Source organism: Falco cherrug, chromosome 7, assembly GCF_023634085.1.
Source record: "Falco cherrug isolate bFalChe1 chromosome 7, bFalChe1.pri, whole genome shotgun sequence".
Taxonomy (NCBI): domain Eukaryota; kingdom Metazoa; phylum Chordata; class Aves; order Falconiformes; family Falconidae; genus Falco; species Falco cherrug.
In genome coordinates this window covers 19428678-19445616 of record NC_073703.1, presented here as the reverse complement: position 1 = coordinate 19445616, position 16939 = coordinate 19428678, and the positions used below count along the sequence as shown (strand labels likewise).

General features: G+C 45.2%; 1 protein-coding gene across 2 annotated transcripts in view; it reads right to left on the bottom strand.

Annotated features, from left to right (window-relative positions):
• The window catches only part of CHRNA7 (cholinergic receptor nicotinic alpha 7 subunit), a 45558-nt gene extending 28924 nt beyond the window's left edge, over window positions 1-16634 (bottom strand). For both annotated transcript variants that reach the window (XR_008733317.1, XM_055717168.1), the window contains exons 1-2: window positions 16362-16634; window positions 15189-15328 (exon numbers count right to left, since the gene is read on the bottom strand). Coding sequence is in view for 1 of the 2 variants with exons in the window: in XM_055717168.1 (XP_055573143.1) it covers window positions 15189-15328; window positions 16362-16416 (195 nt within the window). In the remaining variant the exon portion in view is untranslated. The remainder of the gene's footprint in view (window positions 1-15188; window positions 15329-16361) is intronic.
• Window positions 16635-16939: the final 305 nt, after the last annotated feature.

Here is a 16939-nt window from a genome sequence, read left to right as displayed (position 1 = left end):
TGCTGACATTAGTCCCAGATGTTTGCACGCAGTAGCAAGGACAAGCAGAAAAGACAGGCTGAGGAACGGAGCAGAAATAACATGGAGTGTTACCCCAAAAGGAAACAAGCATTGGTTGTTGGGTGCAGAGGGGTCCTGGGATAGGGGAGGTACAAGCTTTAGCCATGGTGAAGCTCATTATGGTGAGTTTCTGGTTTCACGTAGTGGAAACCACAACAGGATGGTCTGCAAGTCACTGGGCAACACTGGTGAGAGACGGCATGTAGCAGCTGGGAAGAAGGGAATAGGAGAGGACGAAAGGAAATCTCCTGGTGTGAGTGCTGGAAAGATACCCTGAGCACTAGACTAGCTACAGTTCTGGTCTGTGTTTAACACTTGAGCCAGCACATATTTAACACAAGGTTTGCTATGAGCTTACCCACATTTACAGTTCAGACTTGGTGACTGTCAAGTTTGACCTATGTGTAAGAATGAAAAAAACGGGGATTTTCAGGTATGTGTTCTGCATGGGTATTGAAGCCTGGAGTTCACCTGTCCCATGCACTGTTCAGGTGCACCAGGATTAAAACAAGAGTGAGGAAGTAAATCTGAATCCAACAGCCAAGTATCCTCCTGCTCATAGCTAAAGTTCTGTGGAAGTTTTAAAGGTTTCTAGAGTTAAAATGCTAAACTGTTACTAAAGCATTCTGTGCTGCTAGAATAGGACTAGATGCTCAATTTTGGCCTTTTGGCTATCTTAATTTTTTCTTTAAAATTAGAAAAATGTCATTTGATTTTTACCTGGCTTAAGGCTGCATTTGGGGTGTGAAATGAGGAGTCTGATTGCTTTGCTTAATTCAGGTGAAATTCTGAGGGGGGATGGTTTGGTTTGGTTTTTATACTGTGCCATGTGTGCTCTATTTTACAAGTCTGAAAAACTCCACTGGTATCTCCACACCAAGTAATCTTTTTGCAAGAAGCATTTGCCCTCTCCCCAACTACTTTGTCTGACTTTAAAGGAAAGGAGGAGTTTGCTCAAAACATACACAGGTCTTCCCAGATGGATGCAAACCTTACACAGCAGAACTGCTGCTGGAGAAAGAGCATAGAAGAGTCATCTTAACTCTGGGCAGAGCATGTGCACAAGAAATACAATGGATTTCTGTTCCATAGGTACTCTTGAGAAGGTCTGACAGTCGTGCTTGCTATCGACTGTAACAGGGCTTTGTCCTGGCAATGGGCTTCAGATGTATTTTCACTGAGTTTCACAGAAAAGAAGTGGAGATTATAAATATGTGTAAGAGCTTCATGATGTACCATTTCTGTTACCATGGGGACATAATTGTAATAGCAGTCATTTTTCCTTTTATTTTCTTTTTTTTTTTCAGTACATCATTGTTAACAAGAGATTGTATTTAGATTTGAACACATTCATCTTGGCAAAGACAAGCAGGGATCAGGCGTGTGAAATGAGTAAAGCACAGGATAGCAGCACATTTTGTGCGAAAAAAAATATTCTTTTGAAGAGTAAGAGGAGGAGGTTTCTTAGGAATTCCCATGATTCACTATAGGTTTCACTCAGTTCAATTATTAAATACAGCACAGAGCTTAAAGTGCAGTTACATTTATTGCAAGCGTGCAAAGTAATAACCGTGTTCTGCTGCCTTATTTATACTCCTTGACTCCGTTGTACTCCACGGCAGACTCCCATGGAGAGGACTGAACCCTGAATCAGTGTTAAATACTGACTCCAGGTCCTGATTATCATTGCCAGCCTGACACAGGCAGGCATCCCAGCTCGGAATGTATACTGGGACCTGTGAGCTACCAACCGCTCCACAGGCTGAGAGGGAGCAACAGAGGCCTGTAGCCCCACTCCTTGGACAGCATCGAGACAAGAGGGAGTCAAATCCTTGCGGCCTTATTTATTTGCCTAGAGGCTAGCTGCAAAACTCAGCTGATGGTGCCAAACGGGGAGGAGCGGCTGCCCCCCCAGAGGCTGCGCTGCCCTTCAGCGAGACCTGGGCAGGCTGGAGAGCTGGCGGAGAGGGACACGGGGAAGTGCCACCAAGGCCAGCGTAGGGCCCTGCCCAGGGAGGGACAGCCCCACGCAGCAGCACAGGCTGGGGCTGCCCTGCTGGGGGGCAGCTCTGCGGGGAAGGGACTGGGCTGCTGGGGGACAGCAGGGTGCCCACGAGCCAGCAGTGTGCCCCGGTGGCCAAGGGGCCAGCGGTGCCCTGGGGTGTACGAGGAGGAGCGTGGCCGGCAGGTGGGGGGAGGTGACCCTCCCCTCTGCTCTGCCCTGGTGAGGCCCCAGCTGGAGCCGTGCCCAGTGCTGGGCTCCCCGGTTCCAGACAAGGAACTATGGGAGAGGGTCCAGTGAGGGGCTACAGAGATGATGAGGGGACTGAAGCGTCTCCCTGATGACAAAAGGCTGGGAGAGCCGGGGCTGCCCGGCCTGGCGAGGAGAAGGCTGAGAGGGATCTTCTCCACGCACACAAACACCTGACTGGGGTGTCAGGGGGACGGGGCCAGGCTCTTGGCTGTGGTGCCCAGCGACAGGGCAGGGGGCAGCGGGCACAAACTGGGACACAGGCAGCTCCAGCTGGGTGTGAGGAAGAACTTCCTTCCCTGGAGGGTGGCAGAGCCCTGGCACAGGCTGCCAGAGGGGCTGTGGAGTCTCCTTCCCTGGAGACATCCCAAACCCACCCGGACGTGACTGTGCAGCCTGCTGGAGGGGACCCTGCTGTGGCAGGGGTTGGGCTGGGTGGTCTCTGAGGTCCCTTCCAGCCCTGATCGACCTGTGCTTCTGTGATAGGTCTGGCTGTACCTGTTCTGGTAATGCCAGGACAACATTATATCAAAAGATTTGACTCTTTATTCTTGCTAATCAACTTTAAGTCATGCTTGATGTTTAGTAAGTCCTTCTCCTCAAAATATTCCTAAGTCATATGGAAATGCTGTTATAGCATGTATATTTAGCAAACAAAGGTGGAAGGAAAGCGGGTGGTTTCTCAAGGAGAGAAGAGAAAGGTACGGGGGGACAGGGGGCTGAACACAAAGCTGTCTCGTCCTCTCCCTTTGTGCAATCAGAGCACACAGCTCCAGCACAAGCCTGCTGCTGGCATTCTTCTATCCTATTTTTGTGAATAATGGCATCAGAAATTTCCACACCTGACCAGAGCATGTTGTCCACATTTTAGCATCAGTTCAGATGCTGAAACTGTAGAATCTTTGAGGACCACCAGAGTCACAGAGATAGAGGCATTTGACTAGGACAGAACCATGAGGAACAGCCCTGTCCACTACACATGGACATAGGTAAGGCCAGCTTCAGAGGACCAGTTAGCAAAGTGTTGTTACTCATCCCAGAGAGTCTCTCTAACTGTACTATCTTATCTCCATCTTTCCAAGTGTAGGCAAATTAAACAAGAAGGAGTAGCTCCAAAATTCCTGATGTTAATGTTACATGATCCATTATCCTTGATGCCTTGGGGTCTCTGTTCAATCTAGGATACAGCACAGCCATCACCATGGCAATTAAAAAGTTCCCTGGAGAAGGGTGTAGTACAAAATACATTGCTTATCCTGCTGAACATCTCTGCAGCTATTGACACAAGAAGTATTACAAAGACACCTTGATAACTCAGGAAGAGAGGATAAATCAGCATCACAGAAAATCAAGTTATTCCTTACCCTACATCCTCTAAGGGACAGGTTTGAGAGTTGTCTTTTACAGGGTCTTAATTTTCAACTTTCCCTAAAAATCCATATGGTCCCTACTTCTCTTCAGTGCCTGTAAAGAGTCACTGACAAAAGTACTGAGAAACCGTGAGCTTGGCTGAGAGGAACATATTGATGAAAATCAACTGTGTGTCTGTCTCTTCACAAATGCAACAAGCGTCATGACTGAAATGTCAGAACACCTACACAGTCCTTCAGGCTGCTGTTTTCTGCAACACAAAAGAGCAAACTCTCTCCTATGAAAAGAACATTTCTGTCTGGTGGGGTCAGAGATGGAGCGAGCGCGCCAAAAGCCATAAAAAATGCTTAGTTGAGCTCAGTGCGTGGTTCAGTCAGACTTGCCAGTGCTCGTTATTTTTTCTGTCTTTGTTCTTGCATTTAGTAGCAGTGGGTGAGAGGCCTGTTTCTTTCCTCTCAAATATCTAAGCGACATAACTGTGCAGTTATTGAGAGTAATTACGGGGATGCCAACTACAGAAATACGTTAATACTCATGGCTGAACAGAGAAAAACAAGCCAATAGAAGTCCAAAGCAGTAGTGCTGTGCAGTTAAACATGTGTGGGGTCCAACTCTGCATACAGTTATCCATCATCTTCCCTTCAGGCTACTCCATTATAAGGATCATATAAGCAATACGGAGACACGATGATCAGCTATGCAAATATGGCTCCACATCACTACTAGAGCATTTTGGAGAGAGGAACTCGATAAATATCATATTCTCACGTTGCTTCCTGCCATGCTCTTTGCACTTCCCAGTTAGCTGTTGTTGAAGCCAGTGTTAGCAGCCTTTCCTTTTTACAAACCAAATTCTAGTTTCAGACAACATGTATGAAAATGCAAGCATAATTCAAGGTCAAGCCCAAATATACATTTTACTTCAGGTTTCTTCTGGTTATTCTTGGAAAATAATTATTTCAATTTTGAATAAATTAAAAAGTCAAAATAAATTAGCTAACATTAAAAATATTTAAGTAATCAAAATTCTAAGTGAATTTTAAAAGATTTCTTCTTCTATATAAGCACATGTACGTATATGCTCTCTGCTGCCAACCCATTGTGAAATCTTTTTTTTTCTTTGCCTTTTTTGTAACTCTGAGATATATTTAGATTGGAAGCAGTAGGATTGTTTAGTAGTCTATTCAGGCAAACATGGTGAGGAGTTCAGGAGAAACTGAAGAATTCACATCTGTATCATCTAAATTTGAAGTAATTAACATTTGAATGTTTCTATGTTAATACTCTGTTCATAGATAGGAAAGTGTTTGCTTGCAATCCATCGACAATACTTCGTTCAACCACTGTCAGCACAATTAGATTTGTAAATTACTGAAAATTTTTTATACTGTGTGCTTTTCCGAGAGAAAAGTAGGCACTGTACCCACACAAGCCTGAGAACAGAACCCTAAAATGAAAGAGGGAAGAGACACAGAATGCCACCTACTTGATTGCCCAGGAGCCACAGCCCATGAGGACTACCATTTAAAAACGTTAAACCACAACTGGCAATCTAAGCCAGTCCCCAGGCTCCTCTGGTAACACAGGTGCTCCCGAGAACGGTGTCTGAGGGTAGGTGCACTGCTTTGGCTGCACCTCCTGCCTCCCTTGCCACCGTCCCCGAGACTGCTGCGGCACCCTTCCTGCCAGCCTGTAGACCCACACACACCAGGTTAGAGGAGCGGGACAGGAGTGGTGCTGCTTAGGTGTGGGTTGCTTTTCCCCAGATAATTCATCCAGCCCACAGCATCTGCCCACAGCCCTTCCAGAAGACTTCCCAGAAAAGAAATGGGTCCAGCAGGGGCAACCACCTGCATCTGAAGTCCTTCCTCAGTGCACACTGACACTGCAGTCAGAGGCAAATCAAACCCAGAAGAGCCAAGTCAACTCCCTTCTTTATGTGTACAGTAAACCAGGCTTTCCCAAGAAACGCCAGATTTATAAAGCATGTAATCTGTGTGTGCACAGAAATGACAGCAGACGAGTAGAGAGACTAGACGGCACGCACCGAGCGCATCGCTCCCGCCGCAGCTGTACGTTTTGTGCTGCACCCTATGGAGCCAGATGCTCAGCTGCCGGAGAGCAGTGCAGCCCCGCGGTCCTCTCAAACATTTCATACAAACTTCCACAGGCTGTAACAAGCTGATCCACACGGTCAAAACAAAGGACACAAACTCATGTATTAAGCAGTGACATGATGTATTGTCTAGTACTTGAACGTGACAGAAATACTGTCATTTTAATTTTATATAGCCTTAAAAAAAAAAAAAAAAAAGGAACTATTCTGAGTATTACAGGGAGTATATTTGTTTCAGTCTCCAAACTTCTGTGAATTACAAGCTTTTTATAAGAACAAGTACTAGCTAGCCAGACCTGACTCCCAAAACGTATGTCTTGTGCTGTAGTTTTGCTTTATTAGTTGATCAGTGAGGACTAGTAATAATTACTAAATTATGTGGCTTTGCAAATTCTGTTGCTTTAATAAGAGGTCCTGTGTAAAATGTAAAAGCTTTATGTTGTGGTCCCTGTGCTCTACAGCAGTCCCTCACACCAGAATCTGTTTTCTAGGAGCTTAATCATACTTTTCACAGTGAGGATGCAAACCTTCTCACCACAAGTGGCATACCAGCAGAGGTCTACTCGCTATTTCCGTTAATGGGGCATCCATACCAATGTAGTTAGAAAACAAAGAAATGAAGTACTGAGCTTTTTTGATTCATTCTGATTATTTATATATACAAAGGGTGAGAAAAATGTTAAGAGAAACTGCTTTACTTTACTCATATTTAAAAAACCCAACAAACAAAACCAGAAAAACCCCAACTGTGTTTTGTACTATAATTCCAAAGTCCTCTCCTGTGGAAGTAAAAGCAGAACAGAAGTTCTGACTTCCACATACGATGAACATCTCTAATGTCGTCTAGTTAACCATTACCAGAAGTCTTTTATTTTTCCTTCCTGCAAACTGCCTTCAGTTCATGGAAAATCAGTGCTTCTCATTCCATCTTACAGAATAGAGCCTGTTTGAAATACCTTTCCAGATCTAACACTGAGAAGTCTAGGTAAAAGAAATGCTAGGTAAAAGGAGAAAATAGTCAAAAAAGCCAGAAGATACTTAGAAGCACAGGAAAAAAAGGACAAATGCCACTGAAGGAAGGTTGTGGTTTGTCTTAGTTACCAGATTCTCGCCACCACAGGGCACGGAGAGGAGCTGTCTGCTAGTTTAAGTGGATCGATTATCAGAGTATTTTACACCGTTACTTGAAAAGGTCTGTTCCTCTTATTTCTTGGAGAAGCAGAATACTTTTTTTTCTGTTATAATCCAGTAACTTTCATAGGTATTAAACTCACTAAAAATATCGGAAAGCATATCCCAGCACAGTTCCAGTCTTCTAAACTCTCAGGAATAAATGATGGTAGAATGGAAATGGCTGCAAGATGAAAGTGCGCATAGTTTCTCCCTTTAGCATGGAGGGAATGAAGATCAAGCAGCAAAGTGAGAGGAAAATAAAGCTTGGAGAGACTTTTTCTAATGTACACAAATGAATGCTAAAAATTAAAAGAATAATGCAAATTTGATGAGCTTCTGCCACAACCATTGTTTGCAAAGAGGCTGCTGAGGTTTGATAAACAGCTTAGGAACTTCTTCAGCACCATTTCTCAACAAGCCTCTTGATTTGGTTGTTTTATTCGTCTTTCCCGATTTAAATTTCTTTTTTCTTTTTTCATTTTTGCGGGGGAGATGTTTGTTTTATAGTCTGTTTCTTTACAGAGGCTGTTCTGCTTCTGTGAATGACAGCATAATTTTCTTTTTCAAATTTCAAGATATTTTACATTACTATCCTGCCCGGTGGGTCCGGGGTATTTGATTGCAAATACTGAGTTGCAGATTCTTATGCAGAGGCTTTGCTAAGCACTGTATGTAAGTCATTGAAGTCAACTGTATCACTTACACTGTGTAAAATGAAACAAGGACGAAAGCCCTTGAATATATAAATCTAAGTCATACAAGTAACCAAGGGCAATGTAGGATGAGCAAACTTTGACTGCCTTCAGATAAAGGTAAAAAAGTTTCCATGCTTTCATTTTTCCTTTGGTCTGCACAAGTGAGTTGAACAGCCTAAAGGAACAAGATTTCTCTGGAGATTCTGCTGCTGCTCACTACATACAAACAACTATTCAGCACTTTTCTTTCCCCTAACTAGAAATTAAAAAAAGAAACATAAGAAACTGGAAAATAAGTGAAAAATGTTGCTTAGTAAATTATTTAATTAGCTAGTAAACGTCTGGTGGAAACATGAAAGATTCCTGACTAAATGGTGTTATGCAACGTAAGTAAGAACTTGACTATTTACGTAGATAAATCACTAAATTCAATGTACTTGAATAAATTATTAAATGTTGATTCTTCAGCCAGTACAAAAAAAAAATACTAATTTATGATCAGAGCTGACCAAAATTGACATGTTCATACCGTCCAAAATGTTTCCCGCTGCCAGCCTTGCTGCAGAAGTCGCAGGCGAAGGCAGCATCGATCCAGCATTCCCACAAGTTTAGCAGCTTGGCTCAGACAGAGTTGGAACTAGCTTGGGGGTTTGCTAAATATATGACAGATTTTAAGTGTCATATCTTAATGAAGCGGAACCACAGGTAAGAGGTTTGTGAGCAGTTCAAGCTGATCTACATTTGAAGTCAGTCACCTAGAAAAATAACTACCCAAAAAATGGGTACAGCTAACTGCCCAGTCCCATAGGATGGGCACAAAGCCCAAGGGGCAGGAATGTGAAGCCAGAAGTAGGTGAGATCGTCGCTTTCAGCAGCAGAGTACTGAGATCAGCTTAGGACACTCACAAAATGGTGTCGCAAGTTCCACATAGAAAGACATATTACTGAAAATTAATACGAGAAAGCCATTCACCGATCCTAATGCATTAATTCTTCTGCTCTTAACTTCAGCATTTTTATGCTAGTTTTATTTAACACAGTCTTGTATGCTCCAACAGTTACTATCTGAACAATTCTGATGTTAAAAGAATCCAGTCTATCAAAATATAATTAGCTTGTAAATGTTTTGGAACAATGATGATCTTTTCAGCTGTGTTTACATACCATGTAGTACAGGGAGAGTCTGGACCATGCCTACAAGTATAGTTGATGGAATGATACAAATCATACAAATACCTTCCCTCATACAGAGGCAGTATTGACCTGTCTTCGGTTCCAGTCACTTAGGCTCAAATTAAATGCAATACAACCCAAGCCTCCAGCAGACGGATGACTTCCAGTGCATCCAAATACTTTTTAGAATACAGTACTCAAAATTTCACATAATTTAGGCTTTGAAAAAAAGGTGCATCAAATTGGGTCAAACCAGTCCTTTCACTCAACTTTTACAACAAGACAATGTTAAATCCTAGTTTTGCCCTCAGTATTCTCTAAACCCCTCCCAAACTTGTCATCTGCAAATTTAATTAAAATATTACTTATTCTATTTCCAGATGAATGAAAAGCCTGACCTGTTCCTGGGGAATCTCACCACGTAACTAAAATCTCACCACTTTGACAGCAAACTACTGACAACTACTCTTAAGATTTTCTAACCAGTTCTGCTATGTGGGATTGCCAAGGCCTTATTCTCCAGTTTTCGGCTAAGAATGTTATTCAGAAAGGCTTTATTAAAGTCAAAATACATACCTTGCTGCAAATAGTCAAGGAACCTGATATGCTTCACTAAAAGTACCTTTATGGGGTGTACCCATTTCTGTTGAAGAAGATGCCTCATCTTTCTAGAAGTGTTTTTTAGTGTTGTTCCCAAGTTGGAACAAGGGAAGTTCTGCTTAGATGTTAGGAAAATTAATCGACCATGATGATAGTTTTAATATTGGACAGGTTGCCCAAGGAGGTTGTGGAATCTCTCTCTGCAGAAGTGTTCAGTACCTGACTGGACACAGTCCTGAGTAACATGCTCTGTTTAGACATGTTTGGAGCAGGGTGGTGGACTAGATGACCTCTGGAAGCCCCTTCCAAACTCAAGTAAGACCACAGGATTCTTCAGCTCGTTTAGATAGCAGTAAAAATTGAGTTTAAACTATCACTGTATATCTCAATGTGTTCCAGTTCTTCATGTCTGTGTCTCTAAGCAGTAATTTGCAGTGTAAATGTATGATCATTTTGTGTTAATTTCTAAGGTTTCATCTCCTGACCTTTGGGGATGGAATTCCCTCAGATACGATTCTCTTAATTGTGTTAATTTACAGTAGATACAAATATGGCTATTGTAAAAATGTCAGGCTAGGCACAAAATTCATACCTTTGTGATCACTGTGTTTGGTTTTCTATGCCATTTGCTATTCTGCATGAGATGCAGCAGAGCAGGAACAGCACTGCTGCTACATCTGTTCCTAGTGTGCGCTCCAAACCAATAGGTAGCGGCTGAATATTCTCCTCTGAGGGTACTACTGGGATAGATGTTAAAAGAGGAAGTGTTAGAAGGTGTTTGCTTCCACATAGCATTTAAAAAAGTGGTGGCTTTATTTTTATCCAGTATGGAAATTGTATCAGGAATCTGTTTCTCTAAAATGCATATGCTGGAAGTTTTTTCCTAAATGTAAGTCAGGTTCATACTCCACATCAACGCTGAAATACTAGATGGGCACAGGCCAAAGACTAGCTTCTGGTGCAAGTAGTGGGGTTTCCATGAGGTGAGATGTAAATAAAAATAAGTAGCGTCTCTACATCATGTTCTTTATTTTCTTGACATTGTATTGAAGCTATGACCTTGACCAACTATGAACACCCATTAACCCCTCTTCCCCTCCTGCCACTCAGGTAGGCAGATACCCTTAGAATCTGTTCGTTAAGATTTTCCCTCTGTGTTTATTCTTAAACTTTTTTTGTTTTCTTAAGTCAGAAATTTCCAAACATTTTCTCATTCAGATTCAAAGAGATGCTTATTATCAGGCTATTCATCCAATATACATTGCTTTCCAGCAAGGAGTTTTGAAACAAGATTTCAGCAAATTCAAGAAGGAAGTACGTTATTCTTTATTTCTTTCATCAAAATGCTTAGCATTTCTCATTTTAAGATATTTGAAAAAAAATTATAAAAAGCAAAAGAAACCTCTTATTCAGTCTTCTGATATTATAACAACTGAAATGCCCTTGAATAACACTTCTGGCCAGCTGGCTGTCTCCGCTTTATTTTCACTTCAGGATGATTTAATTGCAAGATTGTTTGCAAAGGTTTAAGAGCACTGATTTTTCTATTAAGGAATGCAGGAATAAAGCAAACTGAAGGAACTTAAAAGCTCTCTCTTGAAAGCTCTTATTAACCTGACACAGAAGCTTTTTTTAAGCCCACTCCTTTCAAACCTCTTTCTTTTCAGTTTGCCCTCCATCCTCTTCTACCCAAATTCCACCTTTCTTCCAAACTCCTTGGCTGTCTCTCAGGTCCACCACACATTCCCACTTCTCCTCTAAGCACTCCCCCAGCCTCCTAGCTCTCCTGTGTCCCCGAACTGCATTCTTCTCACACTGCCAGCCTTCCCTCCCCATTCCCTCCCAAAAGCAACACTTCCTATGATTTACTGGGTCAGCTTGCATTCTCATTAGGCAGTTCATCAACTCTATTTTCTAATGAACTAAACAAAATTGAGGCAATCGCCACTTACTAGTAGTCCTGATACTAGCATGCATATTAATATGCGATACCAACAGAAAGAAAAGCGTATCTGCAAGCATAGAGTAGAAATAATTGCTAGTTTTAGAAGGAAAGGGTTAAACTAAAAACGTGAGGTAGGAAACACCCTCTGTATTTGACAAGGGCTTCATATAAAGTCTCTCTTTCCTGTCAGTAAAGTCAGAGTGGAATGGAAGAGGCTTCAAGTAAGGGATGGCAGCAGCCAGGATCCAGCCTGGCAGAGTCTGTCCTGGCAGGGATTTGATGGATCCGCTCTGGATCGGTGTGACTCCCAGTACAGCTGCCATCAGATAGGAAGCCAGTAAAGTGAATATACAAACCACAGGGAAGTATGATGGTGCTATGTTTTGCTTCTAGCTTGTTAAACCAGTAATTGTTATTGTGAGTAGCTGTCATCCCCACCAGCATTTGCTTCTCGTTGACAATGAAGAAAACTCATTTGTTTTATATTGTGAAGCTTAATTTACTTCATGGCTGGTTTTTCTTTGCCTGTCAATCCCAGACCTCAGAGAAAGAAATGCAGTCAGTTTCATAGCAAGCACAATGAGCTGTAACTAAACTGCCAGTACAAAACCTACGGCTTCTTACTGATTATGAAGGTTTTGGGGGTTTTTTTGTTGGCTTTTTTTTTTTTTTTGAAAGGCGCATAGGATCAAAAACTCCCTTCAAATCATATTCGCCGAGACTGCCAGTCATTGACTATACCCAGATTGGCTAATGATCTGTGGATATTTGCCCTTCAGTTTGTACAGTTTCTCATTTAACTTGACAACTCCAGAAGAAATTAACTCTGTGAAGTTGACTGCCTGCTGGCCTTGAGCCACTTGTGTCTCCAACAGCCAACTGTTCACACAGGAGGCAAGGGCATGGGTACAGCCACGCCAGGAGCACGAGGAGGAGAGCCCCCCACTATTAACTCACAGCAATGCAAAGGAAACCTCCAGAGTATAGACACAGTTTAAGCAGGAAAAGCGTCTCATGGGTATTGAGCTTATTCTATTCAGGGAACATTTTTGATGACACAAGGAAGGTTCCTGTAAGGTATGTCATCACTAGGAGGGTCTGGCCCCACAACAAACCTTTCCCAGGGTGGTTAATACTTAAAAACACGTTAGCTTAACATATTCGGCCCAAACGTGGCTATACAGAATGACACCAGAAGTGCAATTTCTGAAAGCCAGGGAAGAAATTGGTCTGTTCACAGCTCTCTTATTTTGGATCAAAGTGCTTTTTTGAGCTCTCCTGTTCTGAAATAGTACTACACTACATACAATTAATTTCAGAATTAACAGTAAAAAACCCAACCAAACAACAGAAACCTCACAATATCAGGGTTTATTTTGATAACGGGGATAAAAACCAAGCACTAGAAAATTTTTTCCGGAACAGACAGTTGTACAGACATCCTTTGAAGGGGACTGTACTGTTCTGTACCAAAGCCAAAGCTCCCCCAGTAGCTGTGAGAAGGCACATGCTGCAGCAGGAGGTCATCTCCCAAAAAGGAGCTATGACAGACATTCTTGTAAACCAAGTCCATGGTTGGGAAGGGCTTTTATTGAAGCCTGGTTTAAGATTCAGTTGAAGCACCACGTACCGTACCAAGTTCTGCAGCGATACATTGAAGTGTGGGTTTTTTTCAAGTGCTCAGTTTGAACAGACTGGACCAGGCTGGCTAAGCTTTCCTGAACATACTGGCCTACTGCTACCAGAGCCACAAGCCTAACCAGGGCTATGCAGAACGTATAGCTGCATCCAAGGGCTCCAGCCAGGAGGAGCTGCTGCAGAAGCCTGTTGCACTGGGAAGAGGAGCTAGACCAAAGCTCCGTGACACAGAGGACGAGGTCCAGAGAACCCAGTGGTTATTACTGTTCTGTCCTTCGCTTTCCCTGCCATACGTGCCAAGAGACCCACGAGGGTTTGAGCCAGCAGGAATAGCTGCAGCAGTAACCCAGATGGGGACCTTCAGGCATTCAGACCTTTGAAGCACTGCCTGTCCCAAGCTACCCTTTGTTCTCTTCACTTGAGCTTCCACCTCTCAGTTTCCTCTGACCTGCCCTCCTGACTCCCACTGCCCTTCAGATGCCCCTTTGTGTTACCTTGACACATTCTAAGATAATTAGAAAATGAATCATTACTTTAATTTATCCCTTACTAACTCAGTATCATTTATTACTTCTGTGTTGTTCCTTGCTTTCATGCTTTTCCTGTTGTCTCCGATTGTCCAAAGGCATTCTTGCTTACTTATCTATTTGGACCAACTCTTTGTGCCTGAGGTCACATACTGCTTGTGTCTGCAGTGTTCAGCACGAGGAGATCTCCTTTATTGCAAAACCTCTAAACCCACCCACAATAAACATCATTAACAACAAAATCATGCCCACATACAGGTAATGTGAAGTTTGTGTCACCTGTTACCTCAACCCACTGGTACCAGCTTTTATCTCACATCAAAGTTTTGGTCTAACACCCGGCTGTCCTCTCCCAGTTCTCAGGTGCCCATGCAGTACAGCCACAGTCTCCACCGAGCGCAGTCTGCCAACACCTTTTGAAATTGTTGTACTCTGCATAAAACCACAATTCCTCCCTCCCCATCATTCAAAGATTACACGACTCCACACGGCTTCTGTTCAGCTCATTGGTGTCACATGTATTACAACTCAAGTGCCATAGGCAACGATACAACTGACATATTTTGCCTGTTGGCTTTAGTGACACCGACACTGAAACAGCTTGCTACAACCGCCTACTCTTACTTGAGCAAACAGTAAATACCACAGTGGAAATACACATCCCAGTATTCACCTCAGGGCTTATTAATCTAAAACTTGCAAAAATGTGCATAGGAACTATGAGTATTTAAACCTGCAGAGCTCTGTATCTGTGTGCTGACCTCCAGGTACTAAATGAACAGCATCTGGAGTTTGGCAATTGGCAGCTTGTAAGGGAACAGAAAACACGGCACTTGTCATGAATAATCACATCTTTCTCCTTTTAAATTTGGTCGTGCCTCAAACTTTAAGCATCTGGTTGAAAGATAACAGCATTTTGTGGTTAATACTTGTTTTAAGTAATTCACTTTATTAGTGGCCATAGCTGGCTGTATTCAGTAAAAATGAGTACTGTAAACCCACTTATATGTAGAGTTCCATCCCTGTGCTGCCGTAACAGAGTGAAGCTTGAGTTGCTCATACTTGAACCCAAAAGATCCTGCAGTGCATTTTACACACACATATGCCAAATACTGCACAAGAACATCTACTCATACACCAAACAACTGGTAGTTGCAAATAGAGCAGCTAAAATTTAAGCCTAAGAAATAACATAATTATTTCTTATACATTATTTCAATAACAATTGAATTTTGGCCAGCACACCCCCTTCTTCCCCCACCTCCAAAAATAAGAAGCTCTTTAGTGACCACCAGAAATTAAGAACTTTTGTTTTCCATATCCCCCCAGCCTTAGACTACACTTCTTGTTTGTTCTAAGTACAGTTAAGGATGCAAAAGGCAAAGTATTAAGTTTGAGCTTCACCTCAAATATTTCATACTGCCAAGAGGGTAGGGAGATATCGACAAGAGACCTAGGAACAAGGCAAACTAAGTTTACTTCTTTAAAAAGGCAGTCAAAATTTGGTGTTGAGTCCTGAATCATTTGTGCTTTCCACTTGCCTTGCAGCCTTCCTTCACTATCACAGATCTCCACTCCAGGAAGGAATAATCCACCCTTTTTCTTAAAGAAAGAGTTTCCTAGGAGGTTACAGACTCACCACATCCATGATCTGCATGAGGCTGAGAGTGAAATAGACAGTGAGTGGCTGGGAATCATTTGCAACCGGTCGCTCCAGAGGGTTGTAATTTTTCAGCAGCTCCTTGTAAAGCTTCCTTTGGAACTCTCCTTGCAGGGACTCTTTGGGCACAGGAGTAAATAGATAAAAAATAAGGATTCTATATCAGAAAGTAAAGCTAGGACATATGCTCTTTTCCTGCTACCAGATGTTATCTATTATTTTACCTGCTGCATTCCCAGAACAATTCCGCTGTAATTCATACAGTTCATTAGCTACTACAACAAACTCTTATCACACATGTATTGCTCTCTTTCCATCCCAGCCTGTAAGGGGGATTTCCTCTTGGATCATTTCTTGGCTGGCCAGAAGTGATAAATTACAAATGCTAACGATGCTTTGTCAACACGTGCACCCTTTGGTCCAGCAGCAAGGAGTGGTGCAGAGGAAATACACTGCCTGTACTGACCCCTGCCCTGGCACAGCTGTAAGCAGAAAGGCAGAACAGGGATGCGGCAGAGGGCATCAGCAAGGCAGCGGGAGAAAAACGGCCACAGGTCACGCTGCCGCCTGCCCCCGGGCCGCTCCAGGTGGAGAACTCTTGGGGGCGAGTACTGTCCGCTTGGTTCGCGGTTCATGCGGCTATGGACGACGTGAGGGGAGAGGGGTCCTGGCAGAGACGACAGGCACGACATTAACATTCGCGATAATATTCAGGGATTTCTGTCCTTTTTATGCCTCGGATCCAGGCAGAGTCTTCATTCTGCCGTTCTGCTGTGGAGGGAGAGGGAGCCGCTCCGGACGGACGGCGCAGCGTGGACCGGGGGAGAGGCAGGTTCAGAGCGCAAGGGAAGCGGGGAGGGTGGAACCGGTCCCCGAACGCGAGCCCTGCCTGTCCCCGCTCCAGCCGGACTTTCCTCTTCCCGGTTTTCTCTCCCGACCCCCCCAGCCGCAGCTCCGTCCCGCAGCCGCTGCCCCCGCCCGGACCCGCTGCCCCGGCCCCCCGCGCCACCCCGGCAGCTCCCGGCGCTGCGCGGCCCCGGGGCGCGGCGGGCAGCCCCCGCCCGCAGGGCCAGACGCGGGGCAGGGCCCGAGGTCCCGCCGCGCCCCGGGGAGCCCCGGCAGCCGCCCCCGCCCTCCGCATCCCGCACTCACCGCGCACCAGCCCCGCCGCCGCCAGCAGCCACACCGCCAGCTCCGGGAGGCCCATACCGCGACAGCCGGCGCGGCAGCGCCACCGCAGCAGCGGCTCCTCCCGCCGCCGAGCCCCGCCAGCGCGGGCAGCCCGGCACGGCAGCGGGTGCGGGCCCGCGGAGCTCCGGCGGCTCGGCCCCTGCCTGCGCCCGCCGCGGCGCTGCCCTACGGCGCTGCCGGCCCGCCCCCGCCGGGCTCCCGCCCCGCCCTGCCCCGCTCCCCGGCGCCCGGGCCGGGCACGGCGCAGCCGCTCGTAGGCAGCCGCCGGAGCGATGCGCAGCGCCGTGCCCGGCCGCCCCGGCGTTATTAAGGGCGGGAGCGGGGCAGCCCCCACCCGCCCCCGCCGGGCAGCCGCGGCCCGCCCCGAGCGCTGCCAGCCGGCGGCCGCCCGCAGCGCGAGGAGCCGCCCCCGGGGGGCTGCGGGCCTGGGGCAGCGCTCCCCCCGCAAGCGCTGGGCGCTCCCCGCGGCGGTGCGGGAGGCTGAGCTGGCCCGCGGCGGTGGGGTGCCCCGGCCGGACAGCCGGCCCGGGGGGCAGCGG